The sequence below is a fragment of the Neolamprologus multifasciatus genome, chromosome 5, assembly GCF_963576455.1.
Source record: "Neolamprologus multifasciatus chromosome 5, fNeoMul1.2, whole genome shotgun sequence".
Taxonomy (NCBI): Eukaryota; Metazoa; Chordata; class Actinopteri; order Cichliformes; family Cichlidae; genus Neolamprologus; species Neolamprologus multifasciatus.
The window spans coordinates 25,898,199-25,911,321 of record NC_140443.1 but is presented as its reverse complement, the minus strand read 5'-3'; the positions used below and the strand labels follow the sequence as shown (position 1 = coordinate 25,911,321).

At 41.6% G+C, this 13,123-nt stretch overlaps 1 protein-coding gene across 5 annotated transcripts in view; it reads right to left on the bottom strand.

Moving 5' to 3' along the window:
- Positions 1–13,123, bottom strand: part of plxna1b (plexin A1b) — a 176,519-nt gene that overhangs the window by 91,939 nt on the left and 71,457 nt on the right. For all 5 annotated transcript variants that reach the window (XM_085161350.1, XM_085161349.1, XM_085161352.1 and 2 more), the window contains exon 4: positions 2,737–2,877. In XM_085161350.1, coding sequence (XP_085017476.1) covers positions 2,737–2,877 — 141 coding nt within the window. The remainder of the gene's footprint in view (positions 1–2,736; positions 2,878–13,123) is intronic.

The window sequence follows — 13,123 nt, the reverse complement described above, 5'->3', positions numbered from 1 at the left end:
CATTTGTGCATGTGAGCAATGTGATTAAAAAACAAACAACATGCACCAAGTCCATAAGAATCATACAACCCTGACTGCAGTGAGAAATAAGCTGATCTAAATTTCCTGCAATAACACACTGTCTCATCAAACACACACACACAGCAGGCCGTCCTATCCTGCTGTCATATCCTCCATTGATAATAATGACAGTGATGAATATAGCTGGAACAGAGCAAGTCATAAATCACTGGGCCTCACCCCTAACTGTGACTCACCGCCTGAGCCTCCATTTGTGTGTATGTGAGTGGGTGAGGGCAGAAGGGTGGTGGAACTTGTGGTCCACGCATCAGTGGATATGTCCAGTGACACCTTAATGTGCTTGGCTTGTCTGAGGAACCCCCGCAGGCACCCAGCCACACACAACCACACACACACGCTCCCAGGGTGAAGGCAGGGCTGTGTGTCTATCTCACTAGAAAAAAGGGGGCATGGCTATATTCCTCATGCAAACTAGTTGTGTGTTAATGTGTGTGCGTGAGTGTATCAGCATCTTTTAGCAAAAGCAGGCCCTCCTACCCACCATTTCATGTATCTATCCCACAATTTTCCACCTTTGCCTCTTTAAGAACGAGAGTATGAGCGTGTCTATCTGGTGGTGAGGGGGGCCATGGCAGCGATAGGGGGAGATCATTAAAAATATGGGAATGGGATCAGTAGAAGGCATTTGAGAGGGGAGGACTCAATTTGGGCTTAGATGGAAATATCAGAGTGTGTGTGTGTGTGTGTGTGTGTGTGTGTGTGTGTGTGTGTGTGTGTGTGTGTGTGTGTGTGGGAGCAAAAGTGAGGATTTAAAGAAAAAAAGTAGTGGTGGGGGCATGGTGGGATAGATGGAGGGCAGAGGATAAAGATGAGGGTAGGATGGAGGGTGAGAGAAGGCAATTGCCCCCTCCAGTCATTAGCGCTGGAAAGGGGTTTTAGCTATAAGGTCTGGAAGCCACAGCCCCCCATTCTGCTTAACCCAGGCCTGCTATCCATTAATGGGGATCAAACGCACAGGGAGATGAAGCTCTCTGTGTGTATGCGTGCACACACACACACACACACACACTCACACACACACACACACACACACACACTTACACTTGTTTACAAGACTGTGTGTGTACATAAAGTGTGTGTAACCGAGCATATGTTCTGGGTACTAGCGCCTATAAGTAACATTATGGTTTTGTGTGTGCCCTTCATGCCCTTAGCTGCTTAGACATGTGCTTTGTTCTTCTAGAATGTGTGCGCATTGCTGTGCGTTTTCTACTACGTTACTTCTTTCATAAATCATGTGCTTAATCCAAAACTTGAAAATAAGTGTCCCCTCAAAAGTATATATGTGTGTTACCATTAATAAGAGCAGCACATCCCACAGCTCATGTTCCTTTCTTCTGTGCTCCTATGGTCAGGATTATAATCAGAAACCCTATAGGGATGTTCCTATAGGGTGCAAGGTGTGTATACATGTCCATACTGTATGTGTTGCACTGAGTGAATCAATTTAATGGGAATGAACTTCTTTGACTATAAGTTAAGTTTCCTGAAGTAGACAAACTTGGTGTTGTATCTTTCCCCACCGTGCAGCTGGGTTTGGTGACGAGCAGCTATCGAACTGATGGATGATTGTGATGATGGGGTGTGTGTGTGCAGATGGAGCCTCACATATGTCATCACAGGTCATCTGGCTTGAACAGAGGTATCTTCAGCCAGGACACATAGGGCTGTGATATAACATACTGTTACACTCATAGCACAATCTGCATTTAAAAATATTTATCTACCAAGCCCCAGCCATGGCAGTGGTTATACAGTGACCATTGATGATCCCACTGGGTGTCAAACAGACAAAGAATGTTTCCATTTTATGGCCTGACTTTGATTTAAGCCACCTACAGAATCAGCACCTCTGAAAAAGCCTCTCACAGAGCAGACCTCAGATACATCTCACCCATTTTCAATTCGACAGCCTATTTTAGGTCTATTAAATACAGACATATTCCCATCATGTACAACCCCTTTTTTTCTTTCCCCCTCCCCTCCCTTTCGCTTTGCTTCCTTCACTCACCACACTAATGAGACAGAAGGAAGAAAAAAAACAACAACCAGGGAGCAGCTGGAAATGGGGAGCAGCAGAGATGCGACATGCTCTCTCTGCCTCCTCCCCAACCCCTTCCTCTCCTCACCATCACACTAGAGAAAGCCTTCACCAGAAGAAGAGTGCGTGCACACGCACACACCCATCTGACCTATAACTCTCCCTGCACTCCCCATGTATGTAATGTCTGGCTTATTAGCAAGCCATCATGGTGGCGATGTTTGTAGCTGGTGTGAATGTGTGTTGGTGTGCAATGAAATCCAGTGTGGATGATTTGTGTGAGTACAGAGAATGAGTGTAGAGTTGGTAGGAATGTCAAAATATGCACAAGGGAAGTGTGTTCTGGACATTTAGTAACAGGCTGCTCTACAGGAACTATTCAAACATGCAACACAACAAAAATAAATGTTAGTATTTATGAGTATGTACCTTTGGCAAATACTGAATAGTCAGGTGCAGGATATGGAGAATTTTGAACTCTTACATGTATCACAAGTAAGAGTTTTAAAAAGTGTGTTGTCCCAGCAGACACTATGTCGAAAAAGTATTGCAATGGCAACATGTCTGCTGGGACTGAATGTGTGTCCTAGTGAATTTGTTGGACATGAACTCACCTGTCTGTCAGTCAAAGTGTAGATGTACTGCTGGTCCGGGCTGAACAGCATGTCTCTCAGTAAGGGACTTCCTCCTTCACTTACGGTCACCTTCTCGTATAGCACTGCTGGGCGGCTGGCGTTTATGGAGTTAACCAAGATCTACAAAAAAGAAGCACACGGGAAAACTCATTTGGATATGAAAACAATAAAAAGATGATGCAGAAAAGTGATGTACATGAATACAGCAATAATATCAGACAGCAGCTGCTTAAAAACCCCCGTGCTTTTACAGTAGAAACCCTTGAAGCTAAATAAAAATAACTTGTTGCTTGTAGAGAAATGATGCAGCGTTAATCCAAGTGGAACATTGATGCACAATAAAAATAAACACATGCTTAATTCCTCTAGATTTGCTGCACAAATAAAGGAAATAAAATGGTGACAAATTTATCTTCATTTTCACATCTCCCTTTAAATATCCATGATAAATAAATAAATAAATAATGTACACTCAAGCTGCACTTTTTTCTACAAACCAAAGTTCAAAAACACTAAAGTGTCTATGGATGTTGTTCCAGCTGGTGAAATAAGCTGATTTCACTTCAGCAGTAACAGGTGGTAGTTATTATAAGGTGGGAGGCATGAAATTATCAAAATTTTGGAAAAAGGTTGAGAGCACCTGTTCTACAGAGCTATGTAAACGGCTTAATTGAAAGGTTATGTTAATAGCAGTATTGAGTCTCGTATAATTATTGCGAACACAGATGTGATTACAGAGGTAGATGCATGGAAGGGAACAATATTGACAGGATGGTGCTGTCATCATGACTATAGACATCTTTTGTTCAGCACCTGGGAGGAATAAACTTTAAAAATTATGAGCAAAAAATAAAAAAAATTTAAGTATGAAAACAGTGTGGTCCTGTATAATGATAGAAAGCATAACAGTGAGTGACATCTCTGCATGTGAACAACAACCTGATCACCCAAAGCACGTGTAGACAAATATAATACTGAGCAACCAAGTCAGCACGTGCACAAACATGCACGTGAACGGATGCTCAAATTTTTCTTTGTGAGTTTTGGCAAATAATTTGCCAAGATATGGAAAGTAATGGAGCAGATACAAGATAGGAGATTGGCTTGCTGGCGTGGCTGTGAGCCAAAGTCATCTCAGCAGCAAATGAAAAGTACAAAGCAGCGGGGGGGAGGGCAAGTATCAGCTCTCCATTACAGAGCTTTGTCGACTCGCACTGCTATCAGCCCACAGTGACAAGGGAAGGACAGCGGGCAATGACTAGCTGGAAAATGATACTAAATTCACACACTGACAAATAGGTTCACATCCAGATAGATGAAAGAATGATAAGATGACAACCCACACATCAAGTGATAGATATGCAAGCACTAGTTTGATTGAGATATATATATGCACACACAGAGACACACACACAGGAAAAAGAAACATGTGGGTGAACAATGAACACACTTTGTGATGAAAAAAAAATTATTTACAGTTTTGCCAAAAGAAACCAAGGGCAACAATCCCATTATCGCTCTCTGCTGTGTGCGTGTACATGTGTGTATGAGTGTGTGTGCCAAAGAGAAGGGGAGAGAGAGATAGTGAGATAGAGTGAAAGAAAGAGCTCATAAGGCTGTGATAAAGCTCTGGAGATGAGAGGAAATATGGATGTTATTATCTAGATAATAGGCCCGTAAACAAAGGATACATTTCATTCACGGATGGTTCGCATCTAGACGAGTTTGCACACGCACACAAACACACATACCAGCACATAAGGCAACACAATTTTTAAGTGCAGACAACCAGAATAAAGAAAAATAGCTGCAGATGCACACAGAGGTGAAAGAATAGCTTTTGTTCTGTGGCCTCTATGTATCATTTTTTCCCACTCCCTTAAAAAAAAATGAGACATTTCCATTGGCAGCCATATCTATCTCTGGAACCGGCACCCAAGTCCAGTTCACTGGCTAATGACCAGTCTGAGCCTACACTGGTTTTGCACACACAAAAATGCAATATACCACAGAGAATGTAAGTCTGTCTTTCTGACAGCCTTCCTATCTTCCTGTTTGCATCCATCTGCTTGTCAAGTCTGTGCAAAATCCAGCCTGCAAAATCCCCAAGTTAAAACCAGTCTCTTTGCTGGTTTTAATATCAGCTTAGAAACAGGGACTGAAACATTGAATCTGACAAATAACCCTTTTTCCCCCCCTCATCTTTGTTCTGCTCAGGTTTTCCCTCTCTCAGGATGCAGTTCATCTACAGTGCTAACATAAAAAAAAAATAGTGTGCAGAGAGAAACAACGGTGAGAAAGATAGAAAACAGAAGAGTGGGTGAGTGAGAGTGGGCGACTTGCGGGGGGGGGAGAGAGGAAAAGGTAATAAATCATTTCAAATCAATTCATTCCACAAGTGCAGAGGGCGAGGCTGCCCAGAGTTACAGGAAGAGAACAAAAGACTATGGAATATATAAGCTGAACAGATGGATGGAGGAATGGATAGATGGATGGGATACTTAAAGAAGATCTAATTCAATCAAACTGAGCTGCTCTGTCTGGAATTCGAGGTTACGCTCTAATAACAAGGTTAACATGGCAGGGTCTGTGCATTTAGAAGGGTTTAAAGCTAATACAAGGGCTAAGTGTGTACAAATACGTGTGAAGATTCCTGTGTGGGTGTCCAAGCTCAATGCCAGCGCGTATACGGCTTGATTTTCAATTGATCTACAAGCATTTGTAGAGTGATAACATGTAAAAATGTTTTCTCACACATATATAAAAATCACAGATTTATGTTTGCATCAGCTTGCATGCACAGCTCTTTGTGCCTATAAGCTAAGTCAAGAAATCAATGCAATTGTCAGTAATCAAGCGGGAAGCTGTTGCTGTCTGATTGTGTCCTCTGTATTGCTTAGCTTACCATTAAGTCCTTGATGGATGAATCTACAGAATGATGCTGTGCTTGTATTTTCAAAACAAGCCCCATCTCTACTCTCTACATGTATAATGTAACGTTAATAGACTTCAAACACATTAAAGGCACTGTCTTAAGCAACGGTGAGGGAAAGCAGTAAGAGGAGACAGAGAGAGGAAATGATGCGGCACAAACGCTGCTGGAAATGAACCTTAGTCTTTGTCTTTCTGTGGTTCTGACGTAAACAGTCTATAACCTGACATTTCATAACTTTCTTAAGTGCTATTCAGAGTACCTCCATGACCAAAATAGGCATTCCTTCCTGTAGTGATAATGTTTTGTCAGCTAAAATAAAACTGAGAATACATAGAAGTGAAGAAAATATGTTTTTACTACATCTGTGCCATCTGTGGAAGAAAAAAAAAGAAAGAAAGGAAAACAGTGGTTTTACAACACAGAAAACAAATCTGAAATCTAATATTTAAAACATTAAATAAGAGACAACTTAAACATCTAGTGTATCCATAAATTTCTAACTTTCCCCAAAACCCTGATACTTCTCCTCCGGCAACGTGTCGCTTGATATTCAAAAATCATGCATAATCCCTGTATCAGAAAATGAGATTGTAACCAAATAAACCAACAATTTACCAGCTCCACCCTGAAACATTCCAAACAACCACCTATCTCATCATCCTGTAACATCTAATATCCATTTTTTTCCTGTTCTATGAGCATTAACATCTCTTTCAACCTGCCAATCCATCCAAAAGCCCCTAATGCTGGGTTTATCTGTGCCAGGCAGGCCTGGTTTGCTCTGATAGATAAATGGGATAGCTAGCTGGTGATAAGGAAGGTGGGGGTATGAGGGTAAAGAAGCTGGATGATAAGACAGTAGCACGTCAATGAGAATGATGCCTGTCATTGGCTCAAGTGACAACTGATGAAGCTAGTGTACATAAGAGATGTAAAGATTCAGAAAGAGGCAGACACCATATTCTATTGTGTACAGAATAAAATGCAAAAAGAGACAAAGAAAGGCTGCAGGAAGCAGGGGAGTAAAGATGGGTGGAGGAGAAGAGGCACAAATGTTCATATAAGCATCTGTCTTAAACTGTCGCTTTAAGTATTAAGTCTGACTACAAGGGAGAAGGAAATCACTTAAAAAGAAGGCAAAAAAGGACATCAAATGCCTCAAGACTGTAATTAGCTTCACAAGGAGTGGAACTAAACAGACTGGTCCAGGTGTTCCCAGGCCTGTCTGAGAGTTGTAACACTTCAGCAAGACCACGGACTCTGGATAATGGCTTTGACATTTCAGAGCAGATTCGGAGAAGTGAGTGAACATAAAGCTTGGCTCACTAATAGCATGAAGCAGCACAAAAACCACACCGCCACAGACACCACATCTAAAGAAGGGAAAACTTGGCATAACTAGGTCCATGCATTCATACATAATGGCTGCAAGCCCCACATTCCTGACTTTGATGTGATGTGGGCCCCCAAGTGAATGTGCATGTGTGTGTTTATGGGGGCCCACCGAAGTAGGCCCTCTACAGAACAAAGGGAAATGAAAGTGTTAAATGGGTGAGGAACCGAACAAAAGATTGGTATGCACCCACAATCCCTGGACAGTAGGGGTGTGATAAAGAGGTTGAAGAGCAAACAAGAGACTTGTGCACCTCAGTGATTCTGTATTCTTGGCTAGCAAGCTCATTTTACAGCCTACCCTACCACACAATACAAAGCAACTGTGCCTCATTTAATTTCCCACTCAGCCAAATTAACTAATACAATAGCCCAACCACAATTTACTGGGTTTGATGGACACTAGAGTAACCTAATGCCCGCTTCTTGCAAACACCTCTCAAATCTTTTTCCCTTCTTTCAGCACTTTTGTTTCTCCGAGTCGGGGGCTTTCAGATAAAGACCTGAAATCACTCACTTCCTATCGCATAGTGAGCTTGGCAGAACTTGAGCGCAGCATGACACAAAACAAATATATCTGATGTTCTCGAGTGGCAGCAGTCATCAGAAAACACACAATTTACTCCTTGATGCGTGTGTGTCTGTGTGCATGTGTGTTTAATGGACTATTGTATTGTTTTCTGTTTCAGAAATAGCAGGAGGATGTTGGCCCTAAGGAAGCACTGGATCCTCTGAACTGTACACTCAAAACAAAAACATCTATACTGGGTTACTGGGAAGCAGTACACTACTGTATTTTAGTTACCATGCATTGTTAGAGAAAACAGAGCATCCATTCAGTGTGTACAAATGGTTTCAATGGAATAAACAGTTTTATCTTCCCCCAAAAAATAAAATAAAACAAAACCCTTCTGGAGATTTAGTTATGTGTGTATGGCCGACTGTGAAGTAGTATGGAGCTGGGAGCAGATGGAACATTACACATGAGTGACTGATGGCCCTGATGCTTCTATGGGACAAATACCACTTCACCACACACAGACACACACATATACATACACACCATAGGCAGCCAACACACATAGGAGCCCTGAGCAAACCTTTACCATATGTGGGTCAGACAGTCATACCAAACAGCCTTTTCTTTAAGAGAGCCAAGACAGACAAAGAGCTATGGTGACAATGATGGAGGTGGTGTACCCTCAAACACATGTACAGACACACACGAGCTCTGTGTGTCTGCTATCATAACACTGTATGTCTGGAACGGCTTATTTTAAGGTCTGGGAGAGAGAGCAGACACAAACATGGGTTTTTATTCAAAAAGAAGCTTTATTAGTGCAGAATGATTAAACAATGTTATTTGTATTTGCAGGAGAGTTAGTAAAAGGAAGTCTTACTCGCTTCTGGATATTACTTATTCATGTAGGTTTATTTATATAGATAGACAGTACGAGCACCCAAAAGGCTTAACAACCTAGATTAAGGGAAAGAAAAGGCAACGAAAGCAGTGTGCGTCAAAAATGCAATAACTAGCTGCAGCTCCCAGACAAAAACACACACTCCCACACTTCACTAGTACGCCAGCAATTCTTCCACACACCACCACACCCTAGCACAGGTTTCCTACCCAGTTTCGATTTCCATTTAAAAAGTCCCAGACTAGATTTTTCATGGCCACATTTGTGAGCGAGTACACAGTGCTAGATGTTTATTATGTAAAAAGTTTTAAAATCTATACTATGTGGGCTATTATGTTGTCAAATATCAGCCAGAACACTAGTTGAACGGACTATCCCTCACATAAAGCAATTAACTTTAAACCCCAGATGGCAGATCTGTGTAGGCGTTTTCACTCAGTTGCATGCCATGACTCCTTGCCTTCTCCCTAGAAAAACCACTAACTGTATGATCAGTTTATATTTACAAATTCTACATTTTGGGGAAAAAAACAATAGGCACAGCAGTCTGGGAACAAAATCTTTAACACATTTTGTTTTTAACAGACCTCAAAATAACTCAAATGAAATTCTATACTTTGGAACCTTGTTAGCAACAATAAATCACACATCGTCAAATCCCCTTTTACTTAGAAGCACAAAGAATTCTGGGTATTTCAAGCGCTTGTCTATCACTGTCCCAACTTGAACGAAAAACAGAGTTATTTTAAGCTTTTTTAATGTTTTTTGTACATTTACGATCTTACACCACAGCACTTGTGTTTTTGTTTTTTCTAAGCTGCACCTGACACGTTCCATCAAGGATACTGAAGCTCACACTTTACAGTCGATGAAGTCAAATATGTAGCTCTGCAATCTGATTCTGTCATATCAGGTTACTTGCTTTGCAAAATCTTATCAACCGTCTTTGGTATTCGTCCACATGTCTACACCATGGTTATTCATGTGTGAGCCAGTGGCCTTTCACCAGCAGTACTCCCCAAAAGGTCACACACTCGCACACGTGTGCACACACACATCTACAGCTGCAGAAACATGTAACAGGCTGTGGAGGAAGAGGAGGGGAGAAAACACAAAAGGAAAAAAGAAATGGAACAAAACGTCCAAGCCACATGTGGTATCTCTCTCCCAGAGCACATGTGTGCATACAATAACATGAAGGTAGAACATGGAGATAGAAAGTGAGCTGCTTTAAGAGCAAATTAAAGCTATTCATCATTGTTGATGCCTTTTAATCCTCGCGCTTGCTGAAATTAAAAGCCCTAGTCATTGTTATATCCTTTACTTCTCTGCCAATACATTGCTCTCCTTTTCCTTAATTCATCTATCACGCATTCTTACTCCTATTTCATCTTTCCTTCTTCATACCGTGTCCTTTCTTCCTCTTTTCACCCTCTGAATTAAATGCCTTTAGCTAACAGTCGTCAGATAAGTGTGTGTAGCGAGTTGCTAGACACGGCACAGCGGCAGCATTTCATCTTCCAACCATCACTAAATCACACTAACTCAATCATCTGCATCTCCACGCGCACACACATACATACGCACACAAGGCTGAGAGTGTGAGAAGCCCTGCATCTAGAGAGGTGCTTTACTATGACTGATTTTATCAGCTGTCTTGCAAACGGGGGAAGAAATTGCACCACAACATTATCATATACAATAAGATGAGACTTGAAGATAGAGCTTTCCAATTGAATGCCTTTTTAGTGTCGCCATTCAAATGAGAAAAGACCTCCTCTTACATTGAGGCGAAACACAAATCCCTTATGGGATATATCAACCAAAACAATATTACACATTTACATCAAAGACTGCTGAGAGGATGTTTACGTTAAAGACAAAGTGCCTAGACTTAAGTCGAGATTTAATATTGATATGTTTACGAGTGTGTTCAAGCAAGAATGGCAACATGTTACATGATTCCTGAAGTGACATTGGCATCTCTGGATGACTGCGAAGCCTCGAAACCACTGAGAAACTGTGAGGAGCTCTGCTAACAAGCTGCTAGCCTCCAGACTTATCAGACATAGGAAGGTGGGAAAGTACACAATGATCGGGAAGAGTGCTTAATGCAACCGGGTGTGTGCATGTGGCTTTGAAGAGGGCAGTGAACCACATACAAACACAGGAAGAGATCAGCTGAACAACTGTGTTTGTATTGTGTGTGTGCGTAGGAATGTGGAAGGTTGTGTTTGTATGAAAGAAAGTGTATGTGCATACAAACTAAGTTAGGCAGTCTATCAATTTGCATGTGTAGCTGAGTGCTTGCGTGCAGTGAATACAAGCAAAGTGTGCAATTGTGTGCACAGAGTTAATCAACATCAGTCACAATAATAAGGCATCAATTAATAGCTGGAGAAAATGCACAAAAAAAAAAAATATACACACACCCCCACTCTGATGTGACACTATGCAGCACCGCTTGACCCACCATTTATTAACTATATCAGCCATTCACTAGGATTACAGTGAATAGGACCTCATCTTCAGCTGTAATTACTAAGGTAGGTGTGTGTGCGTGCATATGTGTGTGTCTCTCTTCCTGTGGGAGAGCCAAAGTGATTACATGGCCACTGGTGCCTCTAATAACATCTTTTAGGGAGAGAGAGAGGAAGAAAGAGAGAGAGATGAGTGATTTCCATCTTTTCTGGGTAGGACCAGAATTATGGCAAGGAAATTCTATGGTGGTTAAGATGTGGGTCTGTTTTGACTGTGCTGCCATGTAAAAGTGTGTGCTTGCACGTGTGTGTGCGCGCGTGCAGATTTTTGTAATGGATGTAACACAAGAGGCTAATGGGAGCCACGCCAAAACTACACCTCAGTGTAATGTGTGCCAAACCATTCCTGGCCACAAATGCCTTCCTCTCCACAGCCCCTTTCATTTATTTCTCTCCCGCTCTGTTCATTTTATTTTACCCCTACCTAAAAGTTCCTCTGGGAGGAGTACTTTCTTCACTATAATCTTTTCCCCCCTCGTCTCTTTTGTGTTTAGACACTTCTCTACTTCCCTTAATCCCAACTTTTTTCTTCTTTTTTTAAAGGCCTTTCTCTCAACAGCATATTCCTCTTTTGTTTTTATTCAAAACACAGAAAAGTTAAACTCTTATTTGGCTCTCAAACATTGCAAACGCCCATAACAAGTAAAGAGCGAGCAAGAAAAGACTGGGAGAAGATGACATAAACAAAGTCTAAATGAGCACAGGGCACTAAATGCCACAAACCAGTGAAACCACAGCACTGTCAGCTGGCGATAGAGAAGATGTTTTAAATTAGGAGCAAAGTTACTGGTAACAATAGGAAGCTTGGTGGCTTAAATGAGAGGAGATTTGGAGGGCAGAGAAAAGCAGCGACAGAACACACACATACACGAATAAAGTCTGGCAGCTATAAAGGATGAGGAATGCAGATGGTGTTTAAAATGAGCTTTTACCGCGTGGTTTGCAGTGATTTACAGCCGTGGTCGCCCATGTGTATGTATGTGGGCTTAATCAGTGAGTTGCAGGGTGCTAGCGTGGTAGACTTTTCATAGTGTTGTCCTGTAAGTGTAACGTAAGATAGACTTAACCATAACACACACACACACACACACACTTTCATCTTAACCATCCTTTCTCTCTTTTCTTGCTCTTTTTTTTTTGTTTTTTCTTCTCTTGTTTAGTCTAGACGAGTATCACGCTAACAGGTGTTTAAAGCCTTCTGACAATCCCAAATATACACAATGACCCAAAAAAAGAAGTAAAACATCACATTAAATAAACTGAAGACAGCAATTGTTTGACATTTTCTGTGTTAATCCAAGTTAACTTTCTTCACTTAGGGCTCGCTCTTTTTCCAAAGGTCAGCACCATCAAGACATCTTGCCATTTGTCAGCAAAACTGAATCTGAAAGTTCACCAAAGTTGAAACTGAGGGGAAAAAACTTGTTGCCCTGCGGGGAAATCCATAAGCTGTTGCAACAACATTGAAATGAACCAATTCCAATAAACACAGAGGTGACAAGGCCTTCAAACATTAACCGTTGAATAATATTTAAACACCCAAATCATGTTGTGATAGTTACCCCACCACAGGTTTTTGCCAGTGCCTATTCTGCTGTATGAGGTGGTCAAAAGTGCAAACTTGGGAGAATGAACAGTGTGTTAGGTTAAGAAATAGTTCTGTTTGTGCTGCGTGTGCTGGTTTCTGTATGAGAGGAGGAGGCACATTCCTAACGTGGCCGCCCCAATCCTACACTTCAATACAATCCTCTATTGCACACCAACCTATCAGCCTCTCTGTACTTGTGCCAGTGAATGCTTGTGAGCATGGTAATGCCTCTGTGTAGGTAAAAACACCTTTGTGCACATTTACACTCACACCCGGGCTCCCCCTCCCCCCTTTTTTAAAAAAAAATCATCATCAACCAACACTCCATATGTCAGGGAATAACTGCAAAGACATTGGCATGGCAACCTCAAAACAATCAGCTGAAGGAGGAACACAGAACGAGAAAGGAATGTGTGTGTCTGCGTGTGTGTGTCTGTGTGTGTGTCTGCGTGTGTGTCTGCGTGTGTGTGTGTGTCTGTGTGTGTGTCTG